This window comes from Erythranthe guttata, chromosome 6 (assembly GCF_056151865.1).
Source record: "Erythranthe guttata isolate IM_541 chromosome 6, IM_541, whole genome shotgun sequence".
Lineage (NCBI taxonomy): Eukaryota > Viridiplantae > Streptophyta > Magnoliopsida > Lamiales > Phrymaceae > Erythranthe > Erythranthe guttata.
The window spans coordinates 1,855,866-1,871,999 of record NC_142538.1 but is presented as its reverse complement, the minus strand read 5'-3'; the positions used below and the strand labels follow the sequence as shown (position 1 = coordinate 1,871,999).

Here is a 16,134-nt window from a genome sequence, read left to right as displayed (position 1 = left end):
AAGTATACTATTATTATAATAAAGACAAAAAAAATGAAGGAAAGGTACATATTTTAAGACAACATGCAAAAATGCAAAGAAGACAAGGTGCATAAATTATTGAACTCCAAATTAATAACTTATGGACTATACTACAATTCTACATGCATACATGATTCCAAATAATGATATGGACCAAAAAGGAAGCGCGTGGCTACACTTGTTGAATTCGCGTGTGGGGTTGGCGAGTGGGGCGTGCTCGATAACTCTCTGGCTACAATGGCTGGGTTGAAACGTAAAGGACGATAATTTTGCTATTTCCACTCTCTATTCGTTTTCATTGCTGAATTTCTTTATTGTTTTTTTTTTAAAATTTTTTTTTTTATTTTTGGCCAGTTATTCTTTTTTAATTTGACAGCAATGGCAGTCAAATTGGAGGAAAAACATTCTTAGTATGGAGTCCAAGGTAACTTTTTTACTCTGGGTTAAAAAATTATATTACTAAAGAAGAAACCATGATAAAAAAAAAATTTAAAAATATATATATATATATTATATTAATAAAGAAAAATAATAATTTTTTTTGATGAGTAAGGAAATATAATTTGAGCCTTTTGGGTGAGGATCAGAGCAGGGTGATGCAATCAAGCTTTCACAATTATGTATGGAATCATTTATTGGGACTGCGATTTTAATGAATTTTTGTTGTTGATATTTGGAAATTTTATGGGGTCACAGGATATTCTCTTACTTGTGTATATGTACATATATATATTTACTTATTTATTTTATTTTATTTCATTTCATTTCATATAACAAAGCAAAATATTGTTTGAATGTCTTTCAAGAATGTATTATGTATATATTATGATCTCTAAATATAATTAATTTGAGTTTCTATCTGATGTGATGAATTATTTTATATACTAATTTGATTATTAAATTAAATTTAAATAACTTTTTGATAAATATTTTTTACTAAAATAATCTTAATTTTTGTAAGGGTAAAATAACAATTAACTCCTGTGGTTTGCACTTTTTGCACATGACCCCTTGTAATTTCAATATAACACGTAATCCCTCGCTTTTAAAAAATTCATCTTTCTATTGACCATGATTATTTACCGAGTGAAATAACATAGGGGAGTTATGCGCTAATATTAAAAATACAAGGGGATCATGTACACGAAGTTCAAATTATGAGGGGGTCATGTGGACAAAACTCAAATTAGGTGGGGTTAAGTGTTATTTACCCAATATTTTATTTTAATACAATAGAATTGGAAAAATACATTTCTTGTATTATTTGTGGCTTTATGAGTTCACTAAATATTAAATTATTCTTTTAACAATTTTAGATATTTGCAGATAATAAATATAGTGAATTATGATATTAGGCTGAATAGCTATAAGATGTAGGAAATAGAAAGATGCCCACAGAAGAAGTCCCCAATCACGTGGGAGATGTACATAACATTAATATGGAATTTAATTACTATATAAAAATCATATCATAAAATGTGTGGATCAATTTTTTTTTCTTTTTATGTTCATTTTCACCCCAAATTAAATATACAAGTATTCTGCAGTATTATTTTCTGTATTACAACCATTTTTTGTGGTGAGATATAAATATAATTATGGCTCTTCTTTTAGTACTTAATAATACAACCACAAATTGCAATAAAGCCAAATTATTGATTTAGGTTATTTAGCCATCATTGTTATTATTGATTTATTATTTTTTCAACTTCTTTCCCCGGACATTTAATTGAACAGTTGAGAATAAAATTGAAATGTTTAATTAATTATATAAATACAAATAAGAAGGAAAAGTGGAATCAATTAAATGCTGCAGTATCCTGCTTTGTATCGGCATATATCATTCGTACTATAAGATAATTAATTATGCCTCGAAAAATAACCAAAAACCACTGTTTTTGTTGTTTTAAATTCCAATTTGAATTTAGTAATATTTATTTTATTAATGCTGTAAAATAATTTGTTGAGAAAAAATATTATTTGAGAAAAAGTTGAATGAAAATCCAGAGACAGTAGCAGTATCTTTGACGAAAGAAGTCAGCATGACTTTTCATAAAAGCTTCTTTGCTTTGTCTGCTCTATTCATCCACAAATCTCAATTTTATTTATTATTATTAATTAATATTAATGTTTATTATTATTATTATTATTATTATTATTATTATTATTATTATTATTATTATTATTATTATTATTATTATTATTATTATTATTATTATTATTATTATTATTATTATTATTATTATTGGTGCAAATTTAGATCGAATGGTATGTTTTAATAGGAAAATTGGATGCGGATGAGTGACATGTGGATAATTTAAATAAAAGTATAATTATGATTCTATAATTGGAAAAAGAAAAACAAAAATCCAAGCAGAACCCATAACCCCTCTAACACTAAGAGGGTGTTTGGCTAAGCTTATTTTAAATAGCTGATAAGCTCTTACGTCTGATAAGATGTTTTTAGAGCTGATAAGCTGGTACATCTAATTCTTAGTATTAACTTTTAGAGTGTTTGGATAATGATCTTATTTCCTATTTTTCCTCATTATAAGATCTTAAATAAAAAGTAGTAGAGTGTTTGGATAATGATCTTATTTCCTATTTTTCCTCATTATAAGATCTTAAATAAAAAATAGGGGTAGATGTACTTATTTAAAAAGATCGTATTTGGTCTCCAACAACTTATTTTTAAATAAAAATAGATTTTTTTTCTAAAAAAATACCAAACACTTTAAAAGAGCTTATAAGCTCTAAAACATCTTATAAGTTCATTTTAACGTCTTATAAGCTTAGTCAAACACCGTCTAATTATAATCAGCGGAATCCAATTTAAATTAAATATCGGCTGATCCGCTCATAATTTAATCTATATTATTAATGTTATTGTTATATATATTTAATAGGTGAAGCTGTTTTGGAGGAGGAGGATGAATGAATCTTTTGTGGAGGAGAAAATATTCTGGAGAGATCCAAAAGACATTCAACTGAGAGGGGATGCCACGTGTCGGTACGTGAGAGGTTGTAGGGCCTGGGACTGAGAAGCAAAAGGGTAGGCCCATTGATAAAAGTGAAAAAATAGGGATTAGGCAGGTACCAGACACCGTGCAGCGGCGCATCCGCCGGTGGGCCGCCGTCAGCACTGCTGCGCATCGCTCCTCCTACAGGCGTGACATATTGGTGTGGGCCCCCCCCCCACCCCACCCCCCACCCCCCTCCGTATAGCATAGTGTAGACAGTAGACACTGGCATTTAACGCGATTTAATTTTTATTCACTTTTTTGAGGTCTTTGAAAAAGATTTTTGTGTTGGGTGTCGTGTCGCTTTCTATGGCTTCTTCTCTACCCCCAACACAATTTTTGTGCTGTGATTATTGTTTTTGGTGGTTAAAACATTTATAATTGTATTTATTTGCCATTTAATTCAATTCTTTTAACATTGTTGTACATTCAACCCTTCTTCGAAAGGCTTCTAAGACAATGTAACCCGAAACTTCGAATATGCACCGTACATCAACTCTCGTTCGTTCAATAACCAATGCGGGACAAACTTGATCGGGCGGTGTTATTACGAGTTAAATTAAAAATAAACTTAGAGAAGTCGAAGTAAAAATTAATATGGCAAACATTACAAAAGTGATTCTGAACGAAAAAAAAAACATAATCACTTTTCAAAGGTTATAACGCACATCATCTAATTAGGAGAACCTATCGATCTAAGAACATGTATTGCGTAGCCTAAATTTAATATAACGAAGATAAAAAAAAAAAAAAAAAAAATTAACAAAGGGGAGATCTTGGTTTAATAGGTTGACCCTAATGCGACTTATAATTATAATTATTAAATAAACATAAACGTTAATTATGTGGTAATTGATTGTATGTAAACTGTGACCCGTATCTGTTTGGTACGTATATCTACAATGATTGAGTGAGATTCTTGTTTTGGCCCTTTTCACCATGGCTTTACTGCCACGTGGAGCGTGTGAGTTCAAGTTTTTAAAGTTTCTCTCTCTAGAAATGGCAATGCTTATGCTCCGTGAAGCCTTCTGGTTGTCGGTATTGTTTACGACGAACATAGACACTGGATATTATGGCCCATGTGAATTTTATACAGAAATAAAATAAAATCATTTAATATAAATAACATGAATAAAAAATTAAAGGAAATTTATTTAAATTTATTAATTTTAGGAGTTTTGAAAACCCATCTCTATTTTGGGAGAAAAGGTTAAGAAAGAAGAAAAGAAAGGTCAATTTAATAATCTGAACAGAAGAAAAGAAGTAGAGAGAGATTGAGTGGGACCCACTTGCTTTTTGTTGATAAGAAATTAAATAAGGGGATTTATGATACCCATCATAGGACCCGTGATAACCATCACACATTCATTCTATATGGGCATGATTTATACAATTCACACACACATATATATAAAATAGTAATATATATATATATATTATATATGTATTATATATATATATGTTTATGTGTGTGTAAAGTTTTTTAATCTTCATTTATTTGGTCAGCCGAGTTTCTCAGAGCACATGAAAATCTGACAAATCTTTCTTTCAACAAAATTCCCTTCCTTTGTTACTGTGTGAATAGAAAGAAAGAAAAAAAGGACTTTTTTTTTTTTGAGATATATATTTATCTATATATATAGTGTAATTATTTACATTCTGTTCCATTTATATAATTTAATTTGGTGGGCATATGAATAAAGGAGTTAACCAAGGTAAAGAGGATTAAGGTCACTAGTTAATAAATATGAAGATTATGATCAAAGAGGGGTGTACAGTCATGATAAAAATGCAGCATAAATTAAGTTTCCAATTTAGATAAATCATTTCAAAATGGAGAAAGAAACGAAACCTTTGGGCTTTTACGACTACGCTGGATCGGCACTGTGCCATCCCTTTGTGCACGGTGCTATGCTCATGAATTCGTCGAATTCTTTAACATGTATGTCACAACATTTCCACTGCCAAAAAAAAAACCAAAAAAAAAATCATAACTTTGAGCCAATGGCGAGAAATGAAATTAATGGGATGGCGAAATGTATATCATACCCCTCTCATTCGGTCATGGAAAACGGGTGGGCCAGGGTGGTAATTGCATGCAGTATCATGATTATTCTTCTCTTTAAAACTTTGACCACAACCTATGTTTTTACAGATTTGAGTTTGGTTTATATCAACAACGTTCTTCGGTTGAGGCTTTGGTTGAGGTGGTTGGAATTCTTGGATATCCGGTTTAGTTTCACTACTTGCAGGCTTTGGATTCAGTTGTCTGGTATGTGAACCTGTAAAAGAGTGAAATTTTAGAAGAAACAAACACCTACAATTTAATTTAGGGTTCTAAAGGAATAGTAATTTGAAACTACATACAAAAAAGTTGGACTGACGGGCAAAAAGAAATACCATGGTCAGAGCAGAAAAACCCTTGGCGGCACCTAGAACAAGAATCTTTTGAAGACAAATTGGCCACTGGAGTTGGAGCAGAAACAGGAACAGGTCGCTTTGGAGCTGCAGCTGCCTTTGCCGCCACCGGTTTTTCAGATGTGTGTTTTCCTGTCTTGCAACTTCATATATCAATAGCAATCAGATTACATTGACATATTCTAATCACAAATCGAAGAATGTTAAAGATTCATGTGAATAACAGTGAAACATTAGCAATAAACCACATAGGAACTCTAACAACTGCCATCTTTGATATGTTATGCAAATTCAGAAATCAGTGGTATCAGATTTCACTCACAAATAATAGATAGTTATAAGGCAATAGCAAATACTATTCATCCAAAGGACATGGAACTCAACGATTAATTACACATGAATGGTTCATCTTCTATATGGTAAACACCTTTATTGTGAGTGCAAGCGCACGGTGAGTTAACATTCCATGCCACAAGGGAATTAAACATCTTTCGGAATGCAAGAAAAGCCCAATCGGAAGATAAGTGATGGTAATTTGCATAAACAAATGTGTAATATTGTGTTAGGTAGTATCAGACTCTAAATTTGTACGGATAAGATCAAGAACGATGTCCACACAAAATCACTTTGAACTACCACAAACATATCAATTGCTAAATGCGTAGTCGTCCAGCTAAGAAGCAACATGTTCAAAGATCAAGAAGTGTGCATCAGTATCTAATGGCACCTAGATAAAGAGGTACCATGTATTCATGTGCTAATCACAGCTTGAGGCCAGTAGAACGCTTGCTCGATCTCATGTTTAATGACGAAGTTAACGGAGAAAAAAAGAGAGAATATATACCCAGGAATGTCCATAAATAAACTGAAATCATGACTCCTTTGCTTGCAACAGCTCCATTCTTTCATTCCATCGTGAAATCTTGGCTGGAAAGACGAGCAAACTTGCCGTTAGTATCAGAGATATATATAAATCCATTATCATCAGCTGGACAAAAAACAGAAGAACATTCAACCTACACCCTGATAAACGAACGGAAGGTAATTTCCAGTTAATAAAGTACAACCCTACATATATGAAATACGTCTAACTATGCCTCTTGATTGTTTTTTATTTATCAACTAAGTTAAATTTAGCCATCTGCATCTCGGATTACATTCAATCAACTTATTTCGATTTCACAAACGCGACCAACTTAAATTACTGGCCAACACCAGGTCAAATCCAATTTCGGTTCCATCTCCCAAGATGTTCAAGTAACAACTAATCGGAAAAAAACAAAATACAAAAGCAAATTGAACTTTTTTCAACCATGAATTAAACTACGCAGATGGAACGGAACACACAGCATAAGCGATCGTGGTAAATAAATTAATAGGATAAAAGAGAATGAGAAGGCTATAGAATACATACGGCCTCGTGATAAGTACAGGAACCGTCTGGATTATCGTCTTCGGAGAACATCGAATTGCATCCGATCCTCTGGCACAGAACCTTCTCCATCTCTCTCGCTTTTTTTGTCTGCAACTGGGGGCTGTCTCTCTGCGCTTGTGCGTGTGTGTTTTTGTGTGTGTGAGAGAGAGAGAGAGAGACGGAACCAATGCTTAATAGAAGTCTTCTTTATCGAACGACAGTCAATTGGGCCAAAAGTCTGCCCCGGGCAGATGGGCCGGGCTTGTGGTGGAGTTTTAGTATGGCCCCAAGGGCTAATACTTTCAATCAACCATTTATTTATTTAATTTTTTTTGGGAAGAATCAGCCATTTATTAAAGCACATTAAATAATAGCAAATATTTACAGAATTTGAATTAAAATTTGAACCATTTAGTGAATGACATTTTGTAATTATTTTATGAATGGCAATTTTGTAAATGTTGTTGAGTCGTAGTTTTGCAATTACTTGGTGAGTGGCACTTCTGTAATTAATATTGAATGGTACGTAATTATTTTTGGTGTGGCAGTTCTGTAATTACAATGTTGAGTGGCATTATGTAATTACTTGGTGTGTGAATGTTATGCAATTACATGTTGAATGTCAGTTCTATAATTACCTGTTGAGTAGCAATTCTGCAATTATTTATTCAGTCACAGTTTTGTAATTACCGATGAGTGGCGGTTATATAGCTACTATTGATTCGCAGTTCTGTAATTACTTATTGAGTGGCAATTATGTAATTACTTATTTAGCGGCAATTCTGTAATTATTTTGTGTCAAAAGTGTTTGTTAGTGTGTGTAAAAAAGTACGAGTAGGGGTGAAAGTCGGATGGATCGAATCGGAATTAGCCTTTTCGGAAAATTTCCAAAAAATTTCGGAAGCACAAAATCAATTCCAATTCCAATTCAAAAACTTTCGGAATCTAAAAATTCATTCCAATTCCAAAAGGCCCGGAAATTTCGAAATTTCGAAAAAAATCGGAAATCACATAAGATTTAAAATTTCAAAACTATTTTCGAAAATGTTCATAATTTGTAAAAAATAAGAACATCCACGTCCATAAAAGTAAAACTAATAACTACTAAATTTCAGTTCAAAAAATTAAATAAAAATAAACAGAGCATAACATCCAATAAAACTTCTAACAAAAATTCATTATGTCAAAATCCTAAAACAAAACTTATAAGTGTATTTTTCGGAAAATAATTATTATATAATGTATATTATTTATAGGTGTATTTTTTGGAAAAAAAATCGGAATCTTTCGGAATTAATTTCGGAATTAAATCGGATCGGAAATCGGAAATTCCAAATAAATTTTATATAATTCCAATTCCAATCTAAAAAAATCGGAATTTCGGAAGTCGGAATGAAAAAAGTTGTTCCAATATCGGAACTTTTCGGATCGGAATCGGCGGAAATTGGAAATTCCGTTCCAACTTGCACCCCTAAGTGCGAGTGTGTGAAAAGTGTGTTCGAGTATATGTGTGTGTGTGTACGCTCCCGCGTAAATATGTGTCAGTTTAAGAGTTGAATATAATGGATTTTGTACATCGTAAGTTAGATATTCAACTTTAGTAGTTGGCCTCGAAGAAGGTTGGGTTATAAGAAAATGATTGAACGTCTTGGTCACCGCTACATCATAAGAGGGGTGCAAATAGCAAACTAAGCCAGTAAATGGTTTATACATACCTGCATTATATTAGGGCTATTTTTGTACACAAGAGAATACCAGTTTCGCCCAAATTAAAACTGTGCCTAATGTATTATGTGTATACTGTATAGGCTATGTAGCATCCGTATTTGATAACCGCAAAAATTGTGCAATCTTCGTAAACACACGCATGTGATTAGTTCAGCATTGATTGAGATTCTTACCCAACAGATGCATCGTGTGATTGCAAAAGGTCCGGAAAAAGTTATCTATCATGTGGTTTGAATCATAGGAACCTTCTCCTGCAATAAGATGAAGGGGTATTTTAAGGAATATCCGGACGCAATTTTTTATATATATTTTGTATGAAATAGGATGAAATGTATCAATCACCTCATTGTTAGTTACACTATCTGATGGAAACCAGTGCATAAGAACACCAAAGCGCATTAGAGCCGGTATCAATTTGAATAAAATGGGTGTTGAAACCTGCAGAATTATTATCCATTGCATATTATTAAGAAAAAGTTGACTATTGGACTCTGCAGTGGATTAGAACATGCGAAGAAACTTACAAGACTGAGCGCCGTTGTTCCAAGAAGAAGAAGATACATCTTCCCCTGCATTTTTTTTTTTAATCAAAATCTTGTGTCAGAATACGATTTTCAATGTGTGAAACAGTAGCATCAGATAAATACAGATGTTTCTGAAAGTCGAAAGAAATTAACCTCAACAATATGCAAATTTGAGGCACGACTTAGAAGAACAAATGCAAATTCTCCGATTTGTGCAAGCAACACTCCGACCTGTTATCATTTGTAGGCTCTTTGATTGATCATACGGACTAAGAGAGAATTTTTTTTCGTAGATAATGAAAGTAATGATAAAGTTGAACTTACAATAAACGATGTCCTAAGACTGTAGCCAAAGGCCTTTGTAATACCAGCAGCAACTGCCGTCTTAACGACAATAACCAGAATAACTGAGGCAAGCAATATATCCACATGTGTCCACAGAAACTGCACGTGTATGAGCATACCGATACTTGAAAGGAACAGAGCAGCAAAGAAGTTACGTATAGGTTCCACCTACAAAACAATAACACACTAAGAAGATTATACAATGACCTACTTCATATCCCTTAGATGATTATATACACCGAAGAAATTAGAACTTAGAAGATAAAAAGTGCAGCCCTCATGTGTTAATCTAGAACTATTAAAATCAAACAATCATGTGAATTATTGTATAATTGAAACTTCAATACAGGAAAACGAATTGAGAGGAAATCAGAGCTCTAATCTTAGAACTGTAATTACATCAAGGATAAAATAAATTAAAAAAAAAAAAAAAATCAGCAGCCAGAAAATACCTGTTTTAAGGTATGTTGTGCAAATTCTGTGGAGGATATCATGACACCAGCCACAAATGAACCCAATTCAAGACTGAGGCCGAGTTTATCACTGCACTGCAAGCATATAAGATCACCACTGAACTTTTATGCGCATATAAATGCCTCAATTTAACAAGTTACAGCTTATAAAGTCGAGAAATCGGCATGAATCAGAGGAATATCAGGTTAACCATATTAACAGAAGAAAAAAAACATGAAAAACAGGGGATAATTTATAACAAAATCATGAGTTACATTTAACTATGTTGTCCTCACCCAAGCAGACATCAGGCAGAAGGCCACAGCAGCCAGCTGGTAGAGCTCGTTTGTCTACAGATACAGCAAAAAAAAATTCATGAGTAAGATATAGTCCTTTTTGAACATCAGAAAACCCAAAGTACTGCAACTGTATATGCGAACAAGCTCAAGAAAGTATGCTTCCTAATAACATAAATAGATATGCAGCATATTAGAAAATTCAGAAGTATATAAATTGACTAACTTGGGATGATAATTGTATCATCAGCTTTAAAAACCGAGGAACAAAAGACCAAGTCAATAGAGTAGCCACGACGAGAAACATGGATAAAGTGAGTAGCCTGAAATCAATAAAAGAAAACTGGTCAACAAAAAGAAACTTATTAAGGGAAGGTAATAACAAATGTATTTATCCAGGCTTACACTTTTCCCATGGAAACCATCCCCTGCAAAACCCCACTATTACCTCCTAAAACAGGGAGCAAAGCGAATAACAAGCCCACAGCACAATCCTAGATGATTATCCAGTTAGAAAAGAATGATATTCACCCTATCGAGGTAAAAGAAAAGAAAATTAAATGTATCTAGCCAGCTAAATAACAATAAGAGTTCAAAACTACCTGAAAAATAAGAGTTCCTATTGTCACTTGCCCGTGAAGGGCATTGTTGCTATTCTGCTCGACCAGAAATTTCACTACCTAAGAGGAATTTGACAAAACATTAGTATAATGACTATATCCATAATTTTAGAAATTAAGAGACAATTATAATAGTTAATTACCACTGCAGTTGATGACATTGAGAGAAAACAACCGACAAAGACACCCTCTGACAACTTTGCTCCACATAACTGCAGCAAGTACATAATGTAGGAGATACATAAATACTAATAACCAACACCCAATTAAAAGACAAATTATCATAATATCAGAAGTCTACCAATGCAGTTATGCCAGACAAGAAGATTAGAATAATTATCTGAAGCAGCCCACCAAGAACAGCAACAGGACCCACAACTTTAAGCTGCATCAGTAGCATATATTAGGGCATCATAGAGAAGGAAGTTAGAAAATTTGCAGGCGAATAATGGACCGGGCAAAGTAATTGTACCTTTGACAGAGAAAACTCCAGTCCTAACGCAAATAGAAGAAAGACAACACCAAACTGCGCAACTGTCTCAACCTGAAACAATAGAGGAAAAGCAGAGGACTTAGGAACTTAGAGGCCTGAGTTCTCATTTCTACAATCAGCTGAAAACCTTCAGCTAACAGTAAGCATGTATCCGTGCAAAACTAATAAAAATATTTCAGCATTAAATGGAAATCATGATATTAGAGGAAAACACACCTGTACCATCTCACTGATAAATTTCAAACCACCAGGTCCAATAATCGATCCCGCAAGAAGATATCCAACAATAACCTAAGCAAATTGCCAATAGAGAAGAAACTCTTCAGAACACACAACTCTCGGAAATTATTAATAATAGGTCAGCAAGAAAAATAAGAGGAGTGCAACGAAAGCAAGTACAGACCGGTTGCCCTAAACAGGAAAAGAGAATTCCACCAATGGCAGCAGATACTATGACAACCACCAAGTCTGAAATTAGCCTACAAAATTAACATTGAAAGATGATATGTCATCAGTGATAGCTCAAGTTGAACAGCAGCAATTTCCAATATACATGAAGAACACAAATTTCCTATTTTTTCTGCATGACAAAATGCAGGACAATTGAACCTGAAGAACCCATATATAAATCAGCCACCAAAAAGCCATAACAAATAAAGGAATTACCTAAAATCTACTTGAAGGACTGGATATTTTGATTTCCTGTTCGACATCACAAACACATTATCCTGCAATTAAAAAATAAGGGCCTCTAGAAGGGCTTCATTCATAAGAAGAACAACTCCAAAACTCTGCATCTCTTTTTTTAAAGATCAAATCTCCATTCTCACCTTTTTATCTATGAGAGTTGCCATGTCACCAGAATCTTCATTTTCATGGGAAAATACATCTTGAAGTTGGAACGGTTTGGTACCACTGTTAAATGAACGAAAAAGTGAAAAGTAGCATTTGTCATTCATCTTTCTTAGTTGCAAAAAGAACTTAAGAAATCATATTTGATTTGAAAGGGCAGCTCATTATCTCTCCCTTACTTGGCATCATTGGTGTCATTCTTCTTTATCTTCTCATGGGTGATTTTAGCAACAGTCTCCAATTCGGCCTGCCAAAAGACATAAAATCAGAACGAAAATAACAATAATAATATAAACAAGTAAATTTAAAGGATTGAGATAAGGCAGAATGTGAACATGATGGAAAAGTAAACTCCCTGGGGTTGGTCACATGACTACAGCAGTCGAACAATAGCATGCAAGACTTATTATCATTGATGGCATTAAAACAAGAGTAGAACTGGGACTTGATAGAGCTTTAAGTTTTAATTAGGATCAACTGAAAAAAGAGAGCTTTCCAATGCACCTTAAGAATAAGAGAAAGCTACCTGTTGGTCTGCTACACTGCTATTGAAGCTGCTTCCACCAGGATCTTCGCGAACGATGGGAAGAAAATAAAAGCAGCATTAGAACAGATGGACCAGATTATGTAATAAAGGCGAAAAAAGGGTAAAGCATCATTTTAACATATCGCAATCCTCCACTTCTACAAAATCTCCTACTGTATACAATAACAAAAACTAAATAGGAAAGAGAATTCATGCATTATTTGCCATTGATAAAGTCTGCACATCAAAAATTACTTTTGTTAAGTTTGGCTCTACATTATATTAAGCTGAAGTGCCACAACCTCAAAGTAAGATACAAAAGAGATTGATAGTTTCAGTACATGACGCAAAGGACATGCGTAAAGTGGACGGTTACAACCTCCAGCAACCGCACTTTACATCATAATTCAACACCAACTTACACTCTCAAAGCGAGGAAAGTGATATGACTTTGAATCTCATTGCTCATGTCACAGATTCCGATAAGATAACAAATATGGCCTAAATTTTCCTCATATCTATAACCTCCATACTCATGTTCATGATTGTCTCACTTATATTATCGTATATACCAGAATAGAATATATGTCGACATAATAGTGATAAGTTCAAACATAACTGTGGTGCTGCTTGAACCAAAAAATAATGGAAGTAAGCCTTACACCAAGAAACACTGTGGCAGTGGCACACACTCTTTCTAGACCTTTTCTCCATTTCATTAAGAACCATTTAGATTGAAGTATTTGAAATTACTGATTTAAATCCATAATGACAAATTATTTGGATGAATTCATTGTACAACTAAGGCAAGCTATATTGTCAATTTTTTTTATTTTTTTTTACTACGAATGCATACTCCAGGGTAATTATTAAGAAGTCCACGCCGCCTCAGTTAATTCAGTTCAAGTTTTCAATCTAAACACGAAACTAATTGGGGGAAAATGAAAAGAGAGAGAGACCTAACCTTCAGGCTGATCATTCTCCGAAAACTCTTTCTCCAACACACGATCAAACATCTTAGCAATACTCCCGTCGCCATTATCCGACGCCGTCGTATTGATCAGATCCCCGTAAAACTTCTCCCTGGTCTCGTACTCCGATCTTGCCGAATGACTTAATTTGGCGCAGAGCACAACAATTAGTAAAATGAAAATCAAACTTCCGCAATCCTTTCTTCTCACCATTGCCACAGAAAAACTGATTTTTTTTTTTTTTCTGCAGAATTGAATTTCACGAAGATTTTTCCTTTGTTGATGGTGCCGTGTGGATGGGGGCGGGAATCGTAAAATTAAAGTAAAAAAATGAGTATTCCTGGGTTGGTTGGGTTTCTTCTTTGATCTATGGCACCATTAATTTGTAAAATTTTGCAATTACTGCTCGGAGTAGAAAAAGATCCGTTTTTGTTTACTGACCGGAAAAGGAAGAAGGAAAGATCAGTTTAGGGACAGATGGCGAGTTTTGATTGGGTCATGCCAATGACCTACTATAATTATGAATTGTTTTCCTTTTATTAAATTGTGTAATTGAAAGGAAATATATTTTGAATAAATTCAATTAATTACTATAAAATTATATGATTTTTTTTTTTAATTTGAAGCACTATGGAAAAGTATTATACTACTACTCGTCCAATTTCAAATTAGCTGTTAATTATTTTTGTAGGAGGTGACTAAAGAAAAAAAAACACAATTATATAATTAAATTAAATCATAATTTAATTAAGTAAGAAATTTTCTAGACAATCTATATATATATATATATATATATATATAATATAATAAAAAATAATACAAAATATAATCTTATAAAACATAACATCTTAAATCCATGGGCTGAGCGAGTGGCTGAGCCCATGTAGAAAGTACAGTCCATCAAAAATTCTTTAGCCTGCCTAATTAAGTTTGAAGTCTAAGATTAATATAAAAAAAAAAAGATTATCAAATCAAAACATATAAACCGAGAAAGAAATGTGGCCACGTGGGTGTAACATCGTCCACCCGATGGGGCCCCATAAAAAAATGGACCGTGTCCGCCACATGTTCGTCATCACCTACAACGTACGGTTATCTACTCGATCAGTTTGCCCTCATCTAATACGACGCTGTTTCGGCAACACCGCGCTCTCATTTCAACTTCTCCCACTACACACACTCATGGCGTCTCTTTCGATCTGCAATGTCTACTACGCCGGAGTTTCGTACGGAATTAGGCCCGCTTCAAGTGGTGGCGCCGCCGCGAAACCTCGGCGGATGGTGGCGGTGAGGGCGGAGGCAATCAACCCGGATATCCGTAAGACTGAAGACAAAGTGGTGGATTCGGTTGTTGTCACTGAGCTCGCCAAGCCACTCACTGCCTACTGCAGGTTTATTTCATTAATTCACTATTTTTTTCTTTTATTTAAGTGGATTTTTATATTGTTTTTTATAGTTGTTGTAATTTTTTGTTTTCTTATATCATTCAGTTCTGAAACTATAATTTATTATTATTATTATTATTATTATATTTGGATGGGTTTATGGGTTCTCTGACAGAGATGAATTCTAAGGATATCTGTCACTCACACCTGAGATTCAGCTTCCACAACAAGGGATTGAAAATAATAATATTTTATTTTTATTTTTAAATTATTTTGGGAGAATGTGTTTTAGGTCTACGGTCTAAAGTTGCAACGAAATTTCCAATTTTCGGTGGTTTAGATTCGAAAACTTCCGATTATGGAACAATTCTTTTCATTATGATTTCCAAAATTCAATTTTTCGATATTTTCCGATTTTTTTGGATTGTAATTAAAATTAAATAAAAACTATTTGAAATTTATGAGTTCTGATCCGATTTAATTTCCAAAATTAATTCCGAAGATATGATTATAGTTTCATGACAAAGAACACAACTACAGATCTTTAAGTAACTTTCTTGAGTGTGCGTTTAGACAATGGTTTCTGTCTACTCAAGTCATTGTTATAAACTTACAAGAGGTATTAAAGGTATTCGTTTTCGATTGTGTCACTTTATTCTTGTTTGGTTATAAACATTTATCGATTTGAGTTAAATAATTGGTATTTGGTAGAATAGTTTGGGAATTTTATAACAAAAAAAAATTACGTTTTGTTGCGGTGAAGGTGTTGGAGGTCCGGAACATTTCCACTGTGTGATGGAAGCCATGTGAAGCACAACAAGGCAACCGGCGATAACGTCGGACCGTTGCTCCTTAAGAATAAATAGTCTGTTATTACTGCAGTTGATGTTTTTTTTTTTTATATATAGACAATCTTGTTATTCTTTACGAGAAGATGATCGTATTTATCGCTGATAATTGGAATATTAGAGTGTTTGTTGCTATTATCAGAAATGCCCTCAACCACATGAATCATATCAGAACAAGATCAATGTGTGAGAATGTTTTCTTAAGAATTTTATATATATA

The 16,134-nt window shown here is 33.5% G+C and overlaps 3 protein-coding genes across 3 annotated transcripts; 1 reads left to right on the top strand and 2 right to left on the bottom strand.

Moving 5' to 3' along the window:
- Positions 1–4,747: 4,747 nt before the first annotated feature.
- On the bottom strand, positions 4,748–7,172 carry PBS2 (cysteine and histidine-rich domain-containing protein RAR1). Its single transcript, XM_012996804.2, has 5 exons — positions 6,874–7,172; positions 6,304–6,386; positions 5,442–5,602; positions 5,091–5,323; positions 4,748–5,002 (listed from the first exon to the last, which is right to left on the bottom strand). Exons 1-5 carry the CDS (start codon positions 6,961–6,963, stop codon positions 4,910–4,912), a joined length of 660 nt encoding a protein of 219 aa, XP_012852258.1. The 5' UTR covers positions 6,964–7,172; the 3' UTR covers positions 4,748–4,909.
- Positions 7,173–8,545: 1,373 nt separating this feature from the next.
- On the bottom strand, positions 8,546–14,101 carry KEA5 (K+ efflux antiporter 5). The gene is made up of 20 exons (XM_012996809.2): positions 13,675–14,101; positions 12,711–12,754; positions 12,364–12,431; positions 12,163–12,247; positions 11,999–12,060; positions 11,736–11,811; positions 11,549–11,623; positions 11,312–11,383; positions 11,141–11,224; positions 10,983–11,051; positions 10,822–10,899; positions 10,625–10,713; positions 10,446–10,542; positions 10,220–10,273; positions 9,923–10,018; positions 9,450–9,638; positions 9,279–9,356; positions 9,126–9,170; positions 8,944–9,039; positions 8,546–8,852 (listed from the first exon to the last, which is right to left on the bottom strand). Exons 1-20 carry the CDS (start codon positions 13,892–13,894, stop codon positions 8,823–8,825), a joined length of 1,707 nt encoding a protein of 568 aa, XP_012852263.2. The 5' UTR covers positions 13,895–14,101; the 3' UTR covers positions 8,546–8,822.
- A 590-nt stretch (positions 14,102–14,691) lies between these two features.
- On the top strand, positions 14,692–16,059 carry NEET (2 iron, 2 sulfur cluster binding protein). The gene is made up of 2 exons (XM_012996854.2): positions 14,692–15,072; positions 15,830–16,059. Exons 1-2 carry the CDS (start codon positions 14,711–14,713, stop codon positions 15,930–15,932), a joined length of 465 nt encoding a protein of 154 aa, XP_012852308.2. The 5' UTR covers positions 14,692–14,710; the 3' UTR covers positions 15,933–16,059.
- The last annotated feature ends 75 nt before the right edge of the window (positions 16,060–16,134 follow it).